Below are 23,374 nucleotides of genomic sequence, written 5' to 3'. Positions count from 1 at the left end.
GGTGCGATCTTGGCTCACTGCAACCACCGCCTCCTGCGTTCAAGCGATTCTCCTGCCTCAGCCTCCTGAGTTGCTGGGATTACAGGTGCATGCCACCCCACCCGACTAATTTCTTGTGTGTGTATTTTTAGTAGAGAAGGGTTTCACCACGGTCAGGCTGGTCTCAAACTCCTGACCTCATGATCCGCCCTCCTTGGCCTCCCAAAGTGCTGGGATTACAGGCGTGAGCTGCTGCATCTGGCCTGGTCTGCTTTATTGCCTGTCTCTACTATGCAGGAGACAGGGTGTGGGGGTGTGAGAGAAGCTCCAGGAGGCATTGCTGCCAAGGCGGCTGCATGGGAAGCTTGAGATCTCACACAGGACCAGACATTTTAGTTTCTGCTCACCTGCCCCAGGTTCCTCAGTCTCCAGGACAGGTTAGGATATCAGATTCTATCTCTCACGAAGTTCCAGGAGACAACTCTGGTCCTCAAGTGGAGCATGGAAAGCCCACCCTACCTTAGAGCTTTCTTTCAGGCTATTTGTCCACTTAAATCCAGGTAAACAAAGTGTTTCCTTGCCTCCCTCTGTTACCACTTTCACTGGACCATCAGTTGCACTGTCACTGTGGTATCTAATCCCAGTCCCTTCCACTGCAGCCCAGCCCTGATTCTCTTCTATGTCCTTAGTGGACCTCAGATTTTCTCAGACTGAGTTCCATAGAACCCAACATATTTTTTATTTTCTTTTTTGACTTTTAAAATTCAGGGGTGCAAGTGTAAGTTTGTTACATAGGTAAACTTGTGTCATGGGGTTTTGTTGTACAGATTATTTCATCACCCAGGTATTAAGCCTAGTACCCATTAGTTATTTTTCCTGATCCCTCCCTCCTCCCACCCTCTACCCTCTAAAATGCCCCAGTGTGGGGAACCCAGCATATCTTCTCATGGAAAAAGGATGGAGGAAAGAAGAACCACAAAGTTGAGTCAAGGGATAATCATACTGGTTATAGAACAAATTAAGTTTCATCAACCAAATGCCTAGAGCTCTTGTGGACCAGAGTTGGAGAAAGAGGTGTCAGAAGCCATGAGCAGATGAAAAAATGTACTAGACAGACTGGGAGGAATGAAATGTTTTGGAAAGTTTGGGGTCTGAGCTTAAAAAGTGGCTTCTGGAAATGGATCATGAAACAGGAGCATTGAGCATCTGTCAGTGAATGGAGTAGAAAATAGCCATTCTATTAATACGTTTCCTTCCTTCTGGCTTACATATTTCCTAGGGTGGAGAAAACACAGAGGCTGCACTGTAGTTGGAAAGATTAGGTGTAGAGAACATGAATTCCTTCCTCTGGCACAAGTGATTAGTAAAAACATACCCCAATGTCTGCTTGTGCCTGGGCTGATGAGGGGAGATTATATCCAGAGGAGAGGGCTGTTAGAAGAATATGGCCTTTAGTCAGATGAATTTAGATTCAAATCCTAGCTCTTCTGTTCACCAGCTGTGTGACCTGGAGTAAGTTTATTAACCTCTCGGGAACAAAATTCTTTGATCTGTTGTATGGGAATGTAACCAAACACAATAGACTGTTAGGGAATTCATAGTTCACTATACGCTGAATCCTCAGGAAAGTGCCTCACACAAAGAGGGCATTCAGCAAATGCTTTAGCATCCTAAGCCCTAGGCTCACCCCCACTCATCTAAAATCTCTGTACAATTGCTAGTTGCCTCTCACGGGCCCCATTTATATCCTGCAGGGACATAGCCAGATGGAAGTAGGAGATGGGGCTGGATCCTACACTGCTGGCTTTCAATCAGAACTTGCTGATCTCTGGGTCTGGGTCCTTTGTCCTGCTGGGGATGCCAGGACTGGAGGCTCTGCACGCCTGGCTCTGTGCCTGTGTGCCTGCTCTATATGGCATCTTTGGTAGGGAATGCCCTTCTACTGGGGCTGGTGGTTGCTGACAAGGCACTCTGGGCACCCATTACCAGCTGCTGTGGCTTCTGTCAGCTGCTGATTTGGTTCTAGCCACATCCACAATGCCCAAAGCTCTGACTGCACTTTGGGGCTTGTCCAGTGAGATCTCTTTTGGAGCTTGTTTGGCTCAACTCTTTGTTGCCCATGTGGCAATCATTGCCACATTACTGAGTCCTCAGTGCTTCTGGCCGTGACCGTAGACTGCCAGCTTTTGCTCTATGGGGCGTTGCTGGCCCAGCATGTGGTAGGTCTAGTAGCTCTGGCTACCATGACCCGTGATGTCTGTGTCATGGTGCACCCTGTGATCCTGCTAGAGAAACTGCCTTACTGTGGGCAGTGGGCCCTGCCCCACACCTACTGTGAACACATGGGTGTGTCTCGCCTGGCATGTGGAGATACGTGCCCCATCATCTGGTATGGACTGGTCACCACACTGCTCTCCCCAGCCCTGGACATAGGGCTTATAGGTGCTTCCTATGCCCTCATTCTCCATGCCGTCTGCTGTCTGCCATCTGCCATCCCATGGTGCCTGCCACAAGGCTCTGAGTAACTGTGGGGCCCATGCTAGTGTCATTGGTCTCTTCTACACATCTGCCCTCTTCTCCTTCCTTGCTCACTGTTTTAGGTCTCACACAATGCCCAGCCATATTCACATCCTACTGGCTAAACTCTACGCATTGGTGTCCCCAGCTCTCAATCCTGTGGTCTATGGAGTGCAGACTCAGCAGATCGCTCAGAGGCTCAGGCACTTGCTTCAACTTTTCTGGGCAGGAGCAGTGAAGAAGGTTGGCCCTGAGAGGGCCTCCCCACAGGAATAAATGTGATCCCTATTTTCTTCAGCGTGTATACCCAGATGACCAAGTGATGCTACAGGAACTATCTGGGTAGAGCTCTGACCAAAACGTCTCCATTGTCTGTTGTCAGATGGCCCTATGCTCACTCCAGCCCTATTTTATCACCCATTATGTAGGCGGAATACACTGAACTGACCTGTCTCTGTCCAGCTCTACAGTACCCAGTCTATTCCTGGTATTTCTAAGTCTGTATTGATCTCCATAGAGGGATTACACACATATAGAAATGGTTGGTCCCAGACTGTGACAGACTAGGCAGTCTAGGACACATCCTAAGGACTAGGATCTTATCTTTTCTCCATCAGTTTATCCAGCCAAAACCAGATTAATGAAACATGTCTCTGAGTTGGGCCCCTTGTACAATGTCTGACACTAAGCAGGAACTCTGTTTGCTAAGGAGATGAAGACAGGAGGAGCTGGGGAAATGGCATTATGTGAATAAAATAGAACACAGCTCTGGAAATGGACATGGTTTCTGACCTGGGTGATTAATAACTAGAGCTTGGAAGACCTGTTGCTTTGGATGGGAAGAGTGTGCACAATACTGTAGCTTCCTCACTAAACTCTTTCCCTACATTACTCAGATACTAAGGCTACTCTTGTGTTTTCAACTTGTGCTAATGGCTGTTTGCAGATGGCAAAATATGGGGACAACTCCAGCAGCAGCTGTCATGCTTCATGCTCTATCTTCATGCTCTTTCATTTTTCCTTTCTTACATTCCTTCTTCCATAAGATGCCTTAGTTCTACTGTCACTCATCTGGATATTGATCCCAGACAGGTTTCCTGCTTCATGCAGCTTAGGTTTCCCGATCTATTCCTCTCTTGTCTTCCTAACCTCTGTGTTCCTCTGGACCCTATGGCTACAGCAAGGCCAGGCTAGAGAAGCTAATGAAGAATGGATCTCTGGCCTTGAGCATAGAGTGAGAGGGTGAGAATCTGTAAAGTAAGATAAGGATATGACCTCTCAGCAAGGATTGTCCAGCAAAGCTCTGGGCATGTCTTCCTGGAGTCATACATCCACACAGCTTCTCAAATCTTTTCCCAGAAGGGAAGTCACAGTTTCATATACCTTTTTCTACTAGGTATATACTAGGGCAAGGATTCCAAAGGATGAGATGAGTAAGCAGAGGAACTTTATACTAAGCAGCCATATAATCTAAAGTTAAGGGTCTGTGAAAAGTAAAGAAACAATAAAGGATAGAGGTAGTAGAGCTACAGAGTCAAAATTCCTCAATGGAAAAATGGGGCAACACACTCTTCATAGGAAATCTGACATTTTCTTGAGCACTTGGGTGAATGTGAGAGTCCCCATTGTCTGAGAAATACTCAAGAGAGATAGCAGAAGAAAAGAGAATAATTTTGGGTGGCTGGCACTAAGAGCACTGAGTTTTGTGACTCCTTGTCCAGGCCTCAGCAACTATACTCTTCCTTCTCTATAGGGATAACGGCAGTTCAGAGGCCAGAAGACTTGAGGATCCACAGCATCCTGTGGCAGGTTAGGAAATATTGGGAGGGAGCTTTCTTGAGGGACAGACAGTAGAGGCAGCTGGCATTAAGACCAGAGGAACTGGGGGAAGCATTTGAATAGTGGAATGGATGTAAAAGTTTACAGTACCTGGCATACTGCAGGAGGCAAACTCCCAGGGGTGAAGGAAGATATATAACAGAGCAGTTCAGTACAGTATTGCTGAAGTGATCCCCCCGGATATACACTTTGGCCCTCATCCAAGTGTACCCAGTTAAGTAAATGCTTCTGTTCTTGAGATTGAATAGGTAGGATTGCATTTCCTTCTTGAGTCTTCCCTTTCTCAAAGTTGAGGGAAACATCATAATCCTTCCTGCAAGGGGCCCATCCCAAGGCCCCCGCAAGATGTCTCAGGTTTGCCTTAATCTGTTTAGACAAGAGGGCCCAGCAGGGTGAAGGAAGATCTTAGCCTAGGGATGGATGCGGAAGACGCTGTTTGTCATAATAAACTCACTACCACCATGTTTAGAGGCACCAGTCTGTCTCAACCTTCTTCTCCACCTTTCCATACCCTCTTCACACCTCCTTCATCTTCTCGGCCCTTTCAAATGTCAAAATATATACCCCCTCCTACTGAAACTATTTACTTAGACTAGAAATAAAAGCCTAGGGGAGCCCCCAGTACTTACTGCACTCCTGTAGTTGATGCTAGATGCAGCCTGTTATAGCTCTTCTGACCACTCCACAGCTGCTGCCCCTGGTGCTCCCAGGAGAGTCTCAGGTACAGGCAGAGGGTGGAGGGATCACAGCAGTAGGTGGAGATTGTTTTGTGCTTTGGGCTGGCTTCCTTCACCACTCTGATTCTGTTCAAGAACCTCCAGGTTCTGGGAGAAAGTGAGGGTAGACAGAAATAGGGAGGAAGAAAAGAAAGATGGGACACCCTGCATGTTCTGATTTTCCCTTTGCTTGTATGTATGGGCATAGGGGGAGTGAGGAAAGACAAAGGTGAAAGCAATAGAGGAAGGAACTCTGGGCTGTATGCCCTGCTCAGTTATGAGGCCCTGTTTTCTGCAAAAATCTGCCACCTTCTTCCTATGCTCAGCATGCAGGAACTCAGGGCGGCTATAAAAGGCTATGCAATCTTTGTTTTATTATCCTTCAAAAGCTAAACTATTGGGCTGGAGTTGCAGGCTGAAGGCACAACCAGATTAAGCTATGGTGCCAAAGCCATAAAAGCTATGAGTGAGACATCTCAGAGAAGGACAGGGGCCACAGACATTTTAATTCAAAAAGATTTTGTTAGGAAACCTCAGTGGGTGTTGCATGCACATTAAAAAAAATTGGGAAGGAGTCTTGGTTGAATCTAGTGCTGGTTTATCCAGCTCCAAAATGGGACTAAGGGATGGATTTAGAGAAATATAACTAATATAAAGACTCTTACTAGAGGCAGACCAAGCACTGTTCTAAGTACTTTACAAGTATTCTATCTATCTATCTATCTATCTATCTATCTATCTATCTATCTACCTACCTACCTACCTATCTATCTATCTATCAATCATCTCTTTAGCTCTATCTATAGTTCTTAAAACAATAAAATAAATTCCACACTTTGCCCCATTATACATATTAAGACAATGGGAGCACAGAGAAATTAAATAATTTGCCCAGTGTCCCAGAGTCAGGATTAGAACTCAGGAAATATGGCTATGGGATCAGTGGGTTTGGGTTCTGAGTATGGAAGTGATATGATAGGCATATTCCAGGGGAGAAGAGACCAAATTATGCATCTCTCTAGAAACTTTCCCTCTCTCTCTATCTAGCTGGGGCAAGGGAGCTGCCTCCCAGCCTTACCCTTTTGTCCTGTGCTGCATACCCACCCCAACATAACTTGGATCTCTGCCACTTCCTTAGGTGTCAGAGCATAGGATCTAGAACATAGATGGGACCTGGGGGCAGCTTGAAGCATTGTCACTTATTAGTCATGTAACTTAGCAAGATATTTAGACTCTCAGAACCTCATGTTTTTCAACTATAAAATGTGGATTACAATTCACCCTCTGTTATGTCTTGTGAATGTTAAATATCCATCCAGAATGATGCATTATGGTATTGTTACTGTTCCTTTGATGATTTGCAACTCTGTCCCTGCTGTCTGCAATACAAGGTAAAGTTGTAGGAATCTGCCAGATCTCTAGAATGGGGATTCTGTAGACAACTGAGGCTTCCTAAGCCTATCCCCTAACACATCTCTGCAGACCAGCTTTGCTCTCTCCCACAGGGCTTTGAAGAAAAATCAGCTTTCAGCAATGTGAACTGCAGCCAGATCTAGCCAGTGCATGAGGTAGGGTGAGGTAGGCCCCACCAATAGGTTCTGGAAGGGACCTGCAGCTTCAATTCTGGGAAATCAAGGGAAGCATAACTCAATCCCCTAACAGACAGTCAAGAAGAAATCCCTGTGCACAGGCAATGCTTCTCTGGCACTCCAAAGTAGGCTCAGCCTCTTCTCCTGCTTCATGTTTGCAAACAGCCCAGGGTGACCCAACATGCTTCATTATGTTTAGTGTGCCTATGGCCATGCTTTGCAGCTGGTGAGAAGTATGTCAAGCTCTGTGGATGAAGGAGGCACATGCCATTGTGTGATTCACCTACCCAACAACCCCATCCCCCTGGAGCAGCTGGAACAGCTACAAAGTACAGTTCAGGAGCTCATTTGCAAGTATGAGCAGAATCTGTCTAGAGAGAGCACTTGATCGCTGGGCTGGGACTGGGGCTGGGAGTTATCCAAGCATAGTCTCCAATGGACACAGCATTGAGATAAGTCCTGGAAGTAGAAAATGTTTGAAGGAAGTGGCACAGCCTTCATCTTTGAGATGAATCTTTAGAATGAAGGGGAAATTCTGTACTATCCTTGGGATCTCCAGTGATAGTAACAGACTATAGAGAGGCTTGTGTAGGGGGTGCCTCCCATAGTAATGGATAAATTAATGGATATGGACCCACTGGAAGATGAAAATGGGGCAATTTTGGTCTGGGAGGATGCAACTGAATGGGAGGAGCCACAGGTGTTGACATTTGGGGCAACTTCCTGTTCATCCCCTGCATGCCCAGGTCAGTGAGTATGCACACACCATTGAAGATAAAGACAATGAGGTTCTGGAAATGAGTCACATGCCAGAGTCCTGGAATCCCAGTGCCCTTGCCTCTCCCTATGAGAACCCAGCCTTCAACCTGCTGCGCTTGGAACTGGAGGGAGCACAGGAGTTGGCGACTCAACTTAAGGCCATTGGAGGCATTATTGTGGCAGGGGACCTTCTCCACTGACTCCAGAGCCAGGTATATGGATGGATTAAAGAATACCCCTCCCTAGGCTGGGTGCAGTGGCTCACGCCTGTAATTCCAGCACTTTGGGAGGCTCATGAGGGCAGATCACCTGAGGTCAGGAGATTGAGACCAGCCTGGCCAACATGGTGAAATCCCATCTCTACTAAAAATACAAAAATTAGTCAGATGTGGTGGTGGGCACCTGTAATCCCAGCTACTTGGGAGGTTGAGGCAAGAGAATAGCTTGAACCCAGGAGATGGAGGTTGCAGTGAGCTGAGATTGCGCCACTGCACTGCAGCCTGGGTGACAGAGCAAGACTCTATCTCAAAAAAAAAAAAAAAAAAAAAAAAAAAAAAAGAAAGAAAGAAAAAGAAAAAGAAAAAAAAAAAAATCCCTGCCTGTCACAGACTCCTGTTTTCTCTAACCTCACATATTGGACAAATTCTAATATTACTTCTTTCTGGGGAAGAAGACTCTGAGCTGAGGAATATGACAGCCAGAGTTCAGTTTTTAAGAACACTCTGCAACCCACTTCTTGGGCATCTCATTTCCATAGGTGACTAATGCCAGTCTCACACTCAAGCTTTTGGCTGACTCTTACCAGCGCAGCTTTGGTGCTCTCCAGCAGGAGGTGGATGTCCTTGAGAGTCAACTAAGTGAATGGGAGAGAGAAAAGGAGAAAGAACAGGCCTTCAGACACCTGGACCACCCCTCCCCCTGGGTGAGTGCACAGACTGAATTTCTCAAGGTCTTATCTCTTCAGAGACCAGGTTGGGAGTGCATGTTGGCTATGGTAAACTGAGGGGAGGGAAGAACAATTTTTTTGTTGTTGTTGTTTGAGATGGAATCTTGCTCTGTTGCCCAGGCTGGAATGCAGTGGCGCAATCTCAGCTCACTGCAACCTCCACCTCCTGGGTTCAAGTGATTCTCCCACCTCAGGCTCCTGAGTAGCTGGGATTACAAGCGCGCACCACCAAGCTCAGCTAATTTTTAAATTTTTAGTAGAGACAGGGTATTGCCATGTTGGCCAGGCTGGTCTTGAACTCCTGACCTCAGGTGATCCGCCTGCCTTGGCCTCCCAAGGTGCTGGGATTACAGGCGTGAGCCACTGCACCCAGTCAAAGTACAAATCTTGATAGAGAATAAATCTTTCATTTCCTTGTTTTGTGTGTCACTGAAAAATGCAGACCAAGATTGATATATTCTCATACATGGGCATATGTATACACAGCCATATGAACACCCCATAATCAGATATACATAATAACCTATGTTTATGCAAAATCAACCTGCTGATATGCTTGTATATGCACTCAGGTACATGGATACACACTCAAACCCACACATGGTTATTATACTTTCACACTCAGCTACCTGTGGGTTGTGTGCTTTAGACTTGGCTCATATATTGCCTGCTTTTTCCCCTAGCTTCTTGTGCCCATGGAGGCCTCCAGGAAGTTAGCAAACCCCTTGTGGTTCAGCTCAATTGGAGAGGCTTCTCATACAAGGCGGGTGCCTAGGGCCGAGACTTAGTACCCAATCCAGCCTCTTCCCTTTACTGGGTGGCCTTTACGCACAAATGGCAGGTGAGCCTTGAGTGAGTGACTTCTTTTCTGCAATCAGATTACTTCCAAATGTCCCCTACCTGTACCCAAACAGGTTTCTTTATAGCCCCAAGCCAACTTCTTCTCTCTATTTTAAGTATGCCCCAAAGCAAACCTGGCCTAGGCCTAACAGGTCACCTCCTAACGCTTTTCTCATGAGACAAGCATGACCCAGACTGCCCTGAGCTTCCTTCACAAATCCACTGTCTAAAAATTTTAATCACATAGTAACTCAAAGATGGTTCTACTTCTACTCTGATTCTATGTAAAGGACAAACTCTTCTATACCTGGGCCTCAAAATTCTAACTTCCTGCTTAGAAGTTCAGAGCATTTCTCTGGCCAAGCTTGAGACTTGGAATTAAGCCAATCTGTATTTGAGACTCAATACTGCCATTTAAGCTAAGTGACCTTGGGACAATGAATGAACATCTCAGAGCTCTTCTTAGCCGTATGTAAAATTGGGATAACTATACATATATGAGAAGATCACATGAGATTACCTAGAAAAGTATGTAAAACATAGGTGCTGATATGTATTTATTAGATGAAAGAATGGCTAAAAGAGTCAATAAATAGATGAATAAGACCCTCAATACATTGTCAGCCTTGCCAGGGAGGTAGGCCCAACACACAGAATGTTAAAAGTCAGTGTGTGTGAAAATGTAATATAGACCCGTTGTGAGAAAGAGACATGAATATAGGTTAAACCAGTCATTGAAGAGCCCCAGTTGAAGCTCAACTCAGAAAGATTAATGTTACTAAAAATTAGTGTTACTGAAAATAATGTTCCCCAATTTCTATGCTTATATAAAATGTATAGGCTACACTTTGTAGCATATAACTCAAATATGCTACACTTTTCAGCATATAAAATATGTTTACATGCCTTGGAACCCTCTCAAAATCTACGGGTAATCAGGATTTACAGAGCAATGTTAAGAGATAAGATTACTCATAACTCAGAGATAATTTCAGGAACTTTCCAATGTGACCTCATGAGAACAAATCTCCCTGAATCCAGCTCCAGAAATATGTCCTGTTACAGGACCCTTGCATCTCGAGGACAGGTGGAAGGCAGTGGAGTGCAGATACAGAAGAATCTCCATAAGGAAGAAAAAATAATAGCTACCATTTTTTGATTGCTCATTGGAACAAATGCTCTACTAATTGTTTTCTTTGCTTTATTTTGGACAGTACTAACAGTCAATAAAGTAGCTTGTTATTTTTGTTTACAGTTTTTACTTATAAGCTGTGTGACCTTGAGCAAATGACTCAACATTTCTAAGACCTAGTCTCTTCATCTGTAAGGATAAAACCTACCGTATAGTGCTGTTATTATAATTAAATAAGATTATGCATATATAGTGTCTAATAGGCACTGTAGCTATTGGTGTTTTATTATTACTGTTACTTTTAAAAATAATTGTTTAGTTTGTCATGGTTGAGTAAGTAAAAGATGAACTAAAGTCAATTGTTTGATAGCAAAGCCCCTGCTCTTGATTAGCAAACTGATCTGCCCATTTTTATAGCCCTTTGTTACCTTAGTTATTGCGGTCACCCAATAATTCCAAATGCAGGGCTTGGCCTAGGTACTTTGACTACTATTGGCTGTACAAATCCTATAATGACCTTGTGCTGCTGAAAAACTATGGAGAGAGGAAGATGGGCTATGGTGATGGCAGTGGAAATGTTGTGTATAAGAACTTTATGTACTTTAAATACTATGGCACAAGCAACATGACCAAGATGGACCTTTCCTCCAACACCCTGGTGCTGCGGCATCCGCTGCCTGGTGCCACCTATAATAACCACTTTTCCTGTGCTGGTGTGCCTTGGAAGGACTTAGATTTTGTTGGTGATGAGGAGGGGCTGTGGGTCCTTTATGCCACTGAGGACAGCAAGGGCAACCTGATTGTGAGTCGTCTCAACACTAGCACCCTAGAAGTGGAGAAAACCTGGTGCACTAGCAGTACAAGCCAGCCCTGTCAGGGGCCTTCATGGTCTGTGGGGTGCTCTATGCCTTACGCTCACTGAGCACCCACCAAAAGGAGATCTTCTATGCTTTTGACACCACCACTGGGCAGGAGCGTCGCCTCAGCATCCTGTTGGACAAGATGCTGGAAAAGCTGCAGGGCATCAACTACTGCCCCTCAGACCACAAGCTCTATGTCTTCAATGATGGTTACCTGATAAATTATGACCTCACCTTCCTGAAGAGAAAGCTACCAAGACCACCCACCAAGAGGCCCTCTGGGGTTCATGCTCCACCAAAACCTGTCAAACCTAACAAGGCTTCCAGACCCTGAGACCCCAGGGCTGGGCAGAGCATTAGTAGAAGTGTGCCCTTTTCCTTACCTCCAGGAGAACCACATCCCAAAGTGGTCATTTGTCCTAATGATTGGAAGACTTTGATTATGCCTAGTGAGTCCTTTATGTAATTAATATCTCAATCAGCATATTAAGGTTCCCTTTAATAATGGTCTAGGTGGATTTGATAGGGAAAAAATAAAATATTAGCTAAGAAAATGGTACCCTCTCTTTCTGATGCTTTGGCATCTCATATTCCTTTTGGAGAATCATAAATCCAGCTTCTGGAACTCAAGAGTTCTGTGATCTAGAATTGTCAGTTTCAGGTTGGGAACATCTGATTCCAGTGCAGAAGCTGCAGGGCAGCTGGTCATTAGAGTAGGATATGAAAGTTCCCTTTCTTATCTCTACCTTCTGTGAGGTCCCTGGGGAGAAAACATATATATGTATATATATACACACATATATAAAGGTATATACGTGTGTATATATATAAAGGTATATACTGCGTGTATACATACACACAGTATCACACAGAAACACACGTCCCACATTTAAAAATATGGTTTTTATTTACTTTTTTGTTTTCTTACTAGTTCCATCCAGAGAACTTTGTCCCTGTTTTCTGGAAAATTGTTTTATTTTATTGTAGAGACCTGGACCCTGAAATATGTCCTGCTTCCTCATCTGGCCCAGGGTGACTGTGAGGATAGACTTGACATCACAATATCCCTTTTCTGAGGATTCATGCCCTTGGTGGGTGGGGTAGGAGGAGGGGTAAGCCTAGGAGAAGTCATCACCACTTTGTCCACCGTGGGTGAGGTATGAATCAGTAGCCATGCCAGGCCTCAGCTGGGCAACATCTGGAAAACTGGGGTGAGGGCACAACATCGCAAAATACCTGGCCCTAGCCTGGTCACTCATCCCTTTTTGGGCAACAAGGAAATTATCCTGTGGCGTGAGAACACAATACCTGATACAAAGGCCAGTAGAAACATTTGCCTGCACCTACCCTTTCTGCCCCAGCTTCCACCTGCTCCCCATCTGCCTGCCCACTAAAGCCCATGTCGCATGCCATCTCTCAAACATCCAGGATGTCCCAGAGTGGATGTCCTTCAGGTCTTTCGGCAGACAAAAATATCTCTTCAAGTGCCACTCAAGTGATAGTGAAGACTGCAGGCAACAAGAAAGACTTTATGGTAGCTGATGACATCTTGGTGAGGCAGTTCACGGAGATGCTATTGGCTCACTTCCAATGCCAAATGGACCAACTAGTGCTGGTCTTCATGGGCCGCCTTCTCAAAGACCATGATACACTGAGCCAGAGGGGCATCATGGATGGCCACACCATCTACCTGGTCATCAAGTCCAAGCATGGCTCCAGATCTCTAGCCCATTCCTTCCAGGATCTGCCAACGAATGATCCCTGCCACTGGGACAGAAACACTGAAGGAAACAGCAGCGGGGTGCACCAACCAACTGGTATGAATCAAGCTCCAGTAGAATTGGCCCACTTTGTGGGGCCTGATGCACCCAAAGTGCATACCCAGAACTTGGAAGTGAGCCATCCAGAGCACAAAGCACAGATGCTGGAGAATCCTAGCATCCAGCGGCTTCTGTCCAACATGGAGTTCATGCGACAGTTCATCTCAGAACATTTAGACACTCAACAATTGATGCAGCAGAACCCAGAAGTTTCCCACCTTCTTGACAATTCTGAGATCCTATGGCAGACTCTGGAGCTGGCTAGGAACCTTGCTATGATCCAAGAGATAATGCAGATCCAGCAACCTTCACAAAACCTTGAGTATCCACTGAACCCACAGCCGTATCTGGGCTTAGAGACAATGCCAGGTGGGAATAATGCCCTGGGTCAGAACTGTGCTGACATTAATGATCAAATGCTGAACAGTATGCAAGATCATTTTGGAGGAAACCCTTTCACAGGTCTCCTGGCCAGACAAGTCCAGTCTTCACCTCCACCTTCACCACCATCCCAGGAACGACAAGACCAGCTCCACAGCATCCTGCAACCCGAGTCATCTATAATAGCTCTGGTGGTTTATCTTCAAACACCTCACCCAGTGACACCCCTAACAAGGTCAACCACACTTCCAAGGCCAACACTGCTATGATCTCCACCAAGGGCCAGAGCCATGTCTGTGCCACTCGGCAGCCAGCTGGGATACCAGCCTTACCTAGCATAGAGCTTACCCAGCAGCTTCAAGAAGAATACAAGGATGCCACTGTTTCTCTAAGTAGCTCCAGACAGATATTAGAGGGTGATCTCCAGCTGTCAGATGAACAGACCAGCTCCCAGATCACAGGAGGCATGATGCAGTCGCTTATGAACACCCCCTGCCTGGCAGCTCAGATTATGTTGTTCATGAGTATGCCTCAGCTGAGTGAACAGTGGAGGCAGCAGCTGCCCACATTCCTGCAGCCAACACAGATTTCTGATCTGCTTATTGCTTTAGCCAACCCTAAAGTATTCCAAGCAATATTGCAGATTGAGCAGGGCCTCCAGCTGCTGGCCACAGAGGCTCCTGTTCTTCTGCCTTGGGTTGCACCTTACCTATGGGGCCTGGGTTGGCTTTCTGTCCCCAGCTGCAGCTATCCTGACACAGTGCCCTGTTCCTGGAATGTTTCAGATATACCTGAGCCTAAGGGACCTTAGTGCTGCTACAAACCTGGAACAGTCCTGCAGAGGCTACAATCCCCAGATGGGGACCCTTCCCACCCTCCAGCAAGCTCCTGAGATTCATTTTAGCAAACAGATGGAATCTCTCCAGGCCCTGGAAGCTGGGAACCACCATGCCAATCTACAGGCACTCATTGCTACTGAAGGGAACACCAATGCTGCTACCCGCAAGCTCAAGGGATCCCAGAGATTCTAACCACCATGCCTACTTCTTTGCTTGCTACCTGCCTGCTGACCCACCTGACCATCTCATTTGCCTTTTCCACCTCTCCTGATGCTTCCAGCCAAGAGAAGTCCTGGAATAGGAGTTATCAACCAGTGTGTCTTGTACTGAATAATAGATCACTGGCCATGGCTGGAACATCCGTCAATAAAATGGCTACACTCACTTGCCCTGATCTGAGATTTGGCTTTACTTCTTTTGCCAAAAAAAAAAAAAAAAGAAAGAAAGAAAAAATAACTGTGATATTTTTGTCTCACCTACTATACATACATTAACACATAAACCACATGCACATATTAATATAGAGGCGACAATAATGTTTTTATCTCTAAAACATGAGCATTTTGAGTGTGGTATATGAAACTTCAGCACAGTATATGAAACTGATTATTTTGAGCATGTCACCTCAGACTGGTGTGTGTATGTACACAAGCTCACATAGTAAAAAATTCACATATAGAGGCATATAGAGTCCACATACAAGTACACACAGCCAGGTGCAAACACAGATGCAAATACCTAGAGACACATAAACAGACCCATATGTAGGGAAAACAATCATAACATGCTCAAACAGAAAGGGAAGCATTTTACATAGATAGGCCTAGATATTTAGTCATGAAGATTGTCTGAATTTCTCAAACCCAAATTGTTCAAGTTTAAAAGTGGAACAGAAATAATATGTGGGCCAGACTAGGGTGAATTCACATATCAACCAAGTCCGGATGAATAGTTATCGTCATTGGAGCCTCTTACTCATTGACATTACCACCATTATAAGACGGTGATGGGCTGTCACTACTTTCTCATTAGCACACAGAGATGCAACTGCTGCCATCTCCACTGTATAGCTCAGTCACCACAAATCCAGTCCTCCATGGGGCACAGCACCTTCCAAGAATATCATCTCCTTCGGTATATCTTTGTAGTTTACATTTTCCGTGGTTGCCCCACTTTTTTCTCTTTCTGCCTTACCTAGAGTATCCCAGCATGGCAGGATATGCAATTACTTGTGTTTTAATTATTCCATGATTAAATAATTTAATACACTCTTACCAGAATAATTCAGTGTTGTTTTAGGCATTGAAAAAATAGCAGTGAAAAAAAATAAAGATCCTTTATTTATTGACTTTACTGTCTTTTGTGGAGATACAAGTTATGTTAGGTGGTAAGTGCTATGAAGAAAAATAAATCAGAACAAGATATTCTACCTAGGGTGATCAGAGAAGGCCTCTCTGAAAATGTGACATTTCAGCAGAAATCAGAAGTAACTAGGAGAACTGAACATGCAATTCACTGGGAGAAGGATGATCCATGAGCTGTCTGAAAGTAAAAGCCCCAAGATAGCAGTATTCCTGCTGTGTTTTAAGAGTAACAAGAAGGTAATATAGCTGAAATGGATAAAAAGGAGTGGGGAATGGGAAGGAAGTCAGAGAGATTGTGAAAAGTTTTATAGGTCTGGTGAAAACTTTGGATTTTACTGTGAATGTAATAGTCACTGGTGAGTTTTGAGCAAATAAATCAAATAATTCAGTTTATCAGTCTGACTTCACAATGGAGAATGCACTGTGGTAGAGAAAAACCAGGGAAGTAGAGAAACCAGTTAGGAGGCTTTTACAATAGAGAAGTTGAGAAACAGTAGTTTCTTGCACTAGGGTGGGAGCAGGGGAAGTGTTGAGAAGTAGATTCTGGACTCGAAAGGGGACCCATCCACAGAGATTTGTGTGCTCAACAAACCCCTTCTGAGCCCCAACACGACCATCAGTAAGAATGAAGAACAGGCTTACAAACTTTCAAGTGTTTCTAGAAAGCTCACTGCCAAAGACCCCTGCTTCATGTCCACACTTACCAAAAAGAAGTCTCAAGAAATAAATTACAGTGAAAATGGATTTTTTGCCTCCCCATTTAATATGATTAAGCTTTATACCCTCTCTGCTACAGCTTGCATAAAAAGCTCAAGCTATCCAGGTCATCTTTTTTATTTTCATCACAATATGGTCCGAAAATTCCTTACTTGACTCATTTTTCTACTTATTACCAATTTTCCAAGTCTTTTCATCCTACCATTTAGAAGTCATAACTTAGCAATAGAAAAACCCACATATCTACAACCTTCTTTCTAAAGATGACTATACCTTTTTGCTATCATGGAGATCTAGATGTTCACTGAAGACACTGGTTCTCCAGCAGTGGCTACATCTTTGTTTCCCTTGGACTTGGAAGTGGATAGATGTCATTCTTGCACCATCTTGCTGCTCCTCAGCCCTAGTTTTCTGGCTCCAAGATTATTTCATGACCTATGAATATAATAATTGTGGCATAATACTTGCCTAGTTAACTCATTATGGTGATACTGAACTCTTCACCTAGTCTCTGTTTAGGCAAAGGAAAGCATACAACTGTGCTGACTAGTTCCATTTAAACTTGTTACCAAAAGATTTAATTACTGTCTTAGCAATCCTAACTGCATTTTCCCAGTCCAGTGATTCTCACCAGAATCTGCACCAGGATCACCCAGAGGGTGTGTTAAAATACAGATTTCTGCGCGACATTCCAAGGGTGTCTGATTCAGTAGCTCTACAGTAGCATTAAAATCTCTCATTTCTAGTAAGTTTCCAGGTGGTGCTAATGCTGTCAGTTTGGAGATCATACCTGGAAATCTACTATCCTAGTTAACTCACTACATTATTGTTAGTCCAAACTGCATCATTTTGTAAACTTCCCACTATTTTGCAGACCTTGGTCAAAGTGAAACATTTCATAGCGGTTCAGGCTATGAGAAACATCCTGCCTAACCACCTGACCACAAGGCGGACAAAGGCTCAACTAAAGTAACATCCCTATCATATCTTGCTAGGCAACGGTCCATTGAACACCACGATGACGTCCTACAGAAACAAGGACCAAACCACCTCATCTTGAGAACATCTTATCAATATCCTGCCAAGCAGCAAGCCATACTGCTCAGACCCCTCGCTCCCATACCTATAAACTACTCCAGCCTATAAGCAGCAGTGGGCTCTGGCATTAGGCTGGTCCCACACTTCTCTAGGTTTTATGCTAGACATAAAGCCTGCATTTGCTGTGTTTGTGTGTCTTTCTTTAACCCTTGCCTTCCCTTCGAAACCTAACACTTATTCTTTCAGATGATCAATTCATATCTTGTTTTCTCTTCTCTAAATCTTAAAAGTTGTGCTTATTTCAACAAGAAAGACAATAATAATCAGAAGGGACTTCTACCTGTGTCTACCATGAAATCAATCAACTAGCTTACATCTGTCCCAATACACTCTGCCTCCCATTCATTCTGCTGTCATGAATAAACTGTTCATATTCCTAAATCAAGCTCTCCACATGGGCACTTGCTCCCAATCTCTCTAACTTATCTATTCAATATCTTAATAGTTTTCCGTTTCTCATGTATCAATTTTTTCTCCTCATTGGATTGCTTCCATTAGAATATAAACATCATACACTATTCTTAAGAAAAAAAATCTAAAAAGCCTTTAACCCCACATTCCCACATAGCTGTCATCCCCTTTCTTGCATTTATAATACCCTTACTGGATCTACTTTTCCCAAACAATTTGCTTTTAAACACACTCTAATCAGGCTTCCTTCCTCTATTATCCTTCCAAAGCTTGTCTCATCGTGGTCTCCAATTCTTTATTTTTTCAAATCCAGTGGCCAATTCTCAACCCTCATTCTCCTGACCTAGCAGCATCATTTGACATGGCTGGTCACTCTCTCCTTTTTGAAACTCTTCTTCCTTTGGCCTTTCTCTTTTTTCTCTCTTTTTTTCTACCTTATTGTTTTATTTTTTTCTCAGTTTCCTTTACCAAATTCTTCTGATCTTCCAGATTTCTAAATGTTATAGAGCCACAAAACTCAGATTTTAAAATCTCTATCATTTTGCCTGTAGGCACTAACTAGCTAATCTAAACCAGTCCATGATGTTAAGCACCCTTTGAATGCTAATAAACTCTGGACTTATAATATTCAACTACCATTGTACATCTCCATTTGTATGTAAAATAGACATCTCAAATGTATGTAAAACTGTTTAACAACCTGCTGATTTAGAGAAAGTGCTTATTCCCAATCTTTATCTTAGTAAATATTCAGTCCTTTGAGTTCCTTTGGAGGATAACAATTTCTTTTAAAGTAAAAAAAAAAAAAAAAGTTATGTCATGCTTGACTCCTCCCTTATACCCCAAATCCCATCCATCAGCAAATCAATACTTTGAAAATACATAAAGAATTCATGGTTAATGTTGAATAAAACAGAAAACTGGGACATAGGATACCAGGAAGAAGCCCCCGGACCAGGAAGTAGCTGAATGAGGGTCTGAATGGAGACAGAGAGGACTGAGAGATGTTTTATAATGTTCCAATCCCAGTCTGAGCCTCCACAGAAGTCTCCACAGGAAGGCACTTGAGGTGGAGGAAGTAGAAGTGGTAAAAGATGGGACAGCAAGAGTTCCCAGGAATCCAGAACTCCTTAGAGAAGTCTCAAAACCTTCTGGTTGAGGCTGTGACGTCAGCACTGAGGTCACAGAAGGGACCTGATAGTGCGGGTTCTGACCCAGAAGGCCACAGGGGTGGCTGTGTAGCAAGATGAGGGAGGTTTGGAGCCTTGCATAAAGAGAAGAACGGGACCACAGCTGACTGGTATGTACACCCCAGCCTGGGCCCTTCCTCCTACCTTTGTCCCTGTACTCATCAACTACAGACCTCTTTCCCAGGGCCCTGTATTTCCCTCCCCTGATTCCAAAATGTCTCAATCCTGCAATCCTCCTAAAGCATCCTGCCCCAGAAACCTCATGGCCCCTTTCATGTAGACCCTGCAGCTTTCCCTATCCTGATATTCAAGCCCCTTTTCATGCTCACCCTTCTTACTTTTGCCATTGCCTGAAAGGATGATCTTGGTCTCCCATCTCCATGCCCCTAGCTGTGTCCCCACAGACCTGGGCCTTCTGCTGCCACCATGGCCAAAGGTGGAGAAGCCCTGCCACAGGGCAGCCCAGCACCAGTCCAGGATCCCCACCTCATCAAGGTGACAGTGAAGACGCCCAAAGACAAGGAGGATTTCTCAGTTACAGACTCATGCACCATCCAGCAGCTGAAGGAAGAGATATCTCAGCGCTTTAAGGCCCACCCTGATCAGCTTGTTCTAATCTTTGCCGGCAAAATCCTCAAGGATCCCGACTCACTGGCACAGTGTGGAGTGCGAGATGGCCTCACTGTCCACCTGGTCATCAAGATGCAGCGCCATGCCATGGGCAGTGAGTGCCCAGCTGCCTCTGTCCCTACCCAGGACCCAAGTCCTGGATCACTCCCTCAGCCAAGCTCCATTTACCCAGCAGATGGGCCCCCTGCCTTCAGCTTAGGTCTCCTCACAGGCCTCAATGGGCTGGGCTTGACCTATCATGGCTTCCCTGACCAGCCAAGCTCACTAATGCGGCAGCATGTGTCTGTGCCTGAGTTTGTGGCTCAGCTCATTGATGACCCCTTCATCCAGGGTCTGCTGTCCAACACAGGCCTGGTACGCCAGCTGGTTCTTGACAACCCCCATATGCAGCAGCTAATCCAGCACAACCCTGAGATTGGGCATATTCTCAACAATCCTGAAATTATGCGGCAGACACTGGAGTTTTTACGTAACCCTGCCATGATGCAGGAGATGATACGTAGCCAGGACCGGGTGCTCAGTAACTTGGAGAGCATTCCTGGTGGCTACAATGTGCTTCGCACTATGTACACAGATATTATGGACCCAATGCTTAATGCAGTCCAGGAGCAGTTTGGTGGCAATCCCTTTGCCACGGCCACTACTGATAATGACACCACCACCACAAGCCAACCTTCAAGGATGGAGAATTGTGACCCTCTCCCCAACCCCTGGACTTCTACACATGGAGGCTCAGGTAGCAGGCAACAAAGGCAGGATGGGGATCAGGATGCAGCTGACATCAGAAATAGGTTTCCAAACTTTCTGGGTATTTTAGGACTCTATGACTATCTCCAGCAATTACACGAGAACCCCCAGTCCCTAGGAACTTATCTACAGGGGACAGCATCTGCCCTCAGCCAAAGCCAGGAACGACCACCACCAGTAAACAGAGTTCCCCCATTGTCACCCTCATCTCAGGAGCCTGGGTCAGGCCAGCCTCTCCCCAAGGAGTCAGTAGCAATCAAGGGAAGGTCCTCCTGCCCAGCTTTCCTGAGATACCCCACAGAGAATGGTACTGGAAAAGGTGGAGACCAAGATGGTGCAGGGAAAAGCTCTACTGGACATAGCACAAACTTGCCTGATCTTGTCTCGGGGCTGGGAGATTCTGCCAACAGGGTTCCATTTGTTCCTTTATCCTCTTCCCCCACGGCAGCCATTCCTGGAATCCCTGAGCCTCCCTGGCTGCCATCCCCACCTTATCCAAGATCTCTGAGGCCAGATGGCATGAATCCGGCTCCACAGTTACAGGATGAGATACAACCACAGCTGCCACTGCTGATGCACCTTCAGGCAGCCATGGCAAACCCCCGTGCCATGCAAGCCCTGCGGCAGATTGAGCAGGGTCTGCAGGTCCTAGCTACCGAAGCACCTCGCCTCCTACTCTGGTTCATGCCTTGCCTAGCAGGGATGGGTAGTGTGGTAGGAGGTATACAGTCTAGAGAAGATCCCCTTATGTCTGAGGATCCTCTCCCAAATCCACCTCCTGAGGTGTTCCCAGCACTGGACTCTGCAGAACTGGGCTTCCATTCCCCTCCCTTTCTCCATATGCTGCAAGATTTAGTTAGTACAAATCCCCAGCAGCTGCAGCCTGAGGCTCACTTTCAGGTGCAGCTGGAGCAACTGCGGTCCATGGGCTTTCTGAACCGTGAAGCCAATCTTCAGGCCCTCATTGCTACAGGGGGCGATGTGGATGCTGCTGCGGAGAAGCTGAGACAGTCGTAGGAGCCTTACTCATTCAGACCATACGTTTTCCTCTCTGCCTTTTCCCCATATCCTATTTCCCTAGCTCTCCCATTTTTGAATACAGCTGCATTATAAACAAAATTTACTATGATGCCCTTTACTGTGGAGGCAATGTTGTTCCAGAGTCAACGAGGAAGACTAATGGCCAAAACATAGTGGAGGCACTGTGTATGAGTCAACCACTTGTACCACTATACCATCGGGGGGCCCTGGTCTGAGCTCTGCTTATGCCTATCTTGAGATGCAATTACACCCAATTTCCAGTGTGAACTCTTGCCTGAGTCTCATTCATGTGGGCTATGAGAAAAAAGGAAGGATACGGGAGAAGAGGTAGTGATAAGGGCTGTCTCTACATGGATGGAAGGACTTGGAGGGAAACTAAAAGATCTGAAGTTAGAAGACTCACAGGTATGAAGAACAGAGGAGGAAATGTTGCTGCAACCTTTTGAAGGTTGAGGTCTGCAACTTTCCCAGTGTTCTTTCAGCGTTTCTTCAGATTTTGTGTCCTGTAGTAGCTGCTACCAGGTGCTCTGGTTTTCCAAGCTCCCTACCACTAACCTGACTGAAAAGTGGGTACAGTTTCTTTGTTTAACTTCCCCTGAAGACTATCCCCCAAGTGGCTTTCACTTCCAGGATTTGATGCTGACCTCTGAGCAGATAGAGCAGCAAAGGAGTCACGGTGACTTCTCAGATTCCTGAATCTCACCGACTTTATACAGTCCCTTGTAACCAGATTCAGAGAGTTAATTTTTTGCAACTTCAAGCTCAAAATTGAAGACCTACTCTGTGTATAGCATTCTGCTAGCTATTGGGAGTTCAATATGAGAAAAAGAGTTTTCCTCACTGCCCTGCCTCTATGCATTTATGATCTTACAGCAAGAATTGTGCAAATTGTGACTACACAATTCACTTTATATATAATTACAAACTATAATAAGTGGTGTAAAGAAAAAGATGAGGAGCTGTGAAATAGCATGAACAGGGTCTTGATCTAGTCTGGAGAGACAGGAAAGGCTTCTGTGAGTGTGTACTGCAAACCAGAATCTAAAAAGTGGTAAGAATTAAGTAGGTAAAGCTTTGAAGGAGGAGGGAAGAGCTTTCCTGCAGAAGAGCTATTATGTACAAAGGCACTGATGTAGGAGGTGCATAACACATGGAAGATGCCCTTGGCATCTCAGACTAAATCCTTGTTTGCATTCAAGGATGCTTTGTATTACCTATGTACTTCTAGGGTAAAAGTGCTGCAATTCATAAATCAAGCTGGTAAATAATGCTTTCCAATCCATATGCACATAAATGTGTCCGGTGAACTCACTGTAGACAAATGCACATCCGCTTAAATACATCTTCACATGGGTACATTCTATGTACATATGTAAAATCCTGTTAAATCAGAGTTTCATCGCAAAATGGAAGTGTAAACATAAGAAACATTCACACTATATTCCTGTCAAGGAAGTAAAGAGGTCTTGATGGGGGCTACCTAAAAGTGGCTGTGGTGTGTGTTCAGATGTCAGAGACTCAGTACTGGGAGAGAGGGAACCTCTACTTGGAGCCCAGGATATTTTGATCAACCTGTGTAACTTAGAGCTGCTAGCGCACAGCTTAAAGGAGATAAAAGCAGCCTTTGGGAAAACATTTATTCTAGCGATTTAGGTTTCGATGTCTAGGTTGAGCACAAGGCTCTTGATATGATTTGGCTCTGTGTCCCCACCCAAATCTCATCTTGTAGCTCCCATAATTCCCACGTGTTGTGGGAGGGACCTGGTGTGAGATGATTGAATCATGGGGGCGGGTCTTTCCCTTGCTGTTCTCGTGATAGTGAATGGGTCTCATGAGATCTGACGGTTTTAAAAACCAGAGTCGCTGCGCATAAGCTCTCCTTTTGCCTGCTGCCCTGCTGGTAAGATGTGACTTGGTTCTCCTGGTCGTGGTTGTGAGGCCTCCCCAGCCATGTGGAAC

General features: G+C 45.0%; 2 protein-coding genes across 3 annotated transcripts; both read left to right on the top strand.

Annotated features, from left to right (window-relative positions):
- The first annotated feature begins 12,576 nt into the window (after positions 1 to 12,576).
- UBQLNL (ubiquilin like) lies at positions 12,577 to 14,409 on the top strand. Its single transcript, XM_010364541.2, is given in 3 exon segments — positions 12,577 to 13,525; positions 13,528 to 14,255; positions 14,257 to 14,409. Coding segments are annotated over 3 exon segments (1,830 nt in total).
- A 4,586-nt stretch (positions 14,410 to 18,995) lies between these two features.
- On the top strand, positions 18,996 to 21,682 carry UBQLN3 (ubiquilin 3). Of its 2 annotated transcripts, none has more exons than XM_010364538.2 (2): positions 18,996 to 19,107; positions 19,388 to 21,682. In XM_010364538.2, exon 2 carries the CDS (start codon positions 19,424 to 19,426, stop codon positions 21,389 to 21,391), a length of 1,968 nt encoding a protein of 655 aa, XP_010362840.1. In that variant the 5' UTR covers positions 18,996 to 19,107; positions 19,388 to 19,423; the 3' UTR covers positions 21,392 to 21,682. The 2 variants fall into 2 exon arrangements, with proteins under 2 accessions (XP_010362840.1, XP_010362841.1); XM_010364539.2 differs by having other exon boundaries at positions 19,023 to 19,107; positions 19,355 to 21,682.
- The last annotated feature ends 1,692 nt before the right edge of the window (positions 21,683 to 23,374 follow it).

This window comes from Rhinopithecus roxellana, chromosome 15 (assembly GCF_007565055.1).
Source record: "Rhinopithecus roxellana isolate Shanxi Qingling chromosome 15, ASM756505v1, whole genome shotgun sequence".
NCBI lineage: Eukaryota > Metazoa > Chordata > Mammalia > Primates > Cercopithecidae > Rhinopithecus > Rhinopithecus roxellana.
The sequence above is the reverse complement of the archived record's forward strand: the minus strand, read 5'-3'. Positions and strand labels throughout refer to the sequence as shown.

Bases quoted from the DNA above. Each gene is read 5' to 3' on its own strand.
- UBQLN3 (XM_010364538.2), top strand. From the start codon at position 19,424: ATGGCCAAAGGTGGAGAAGCCCTGCCACAGGGCAGCCCAGCACCAGTC.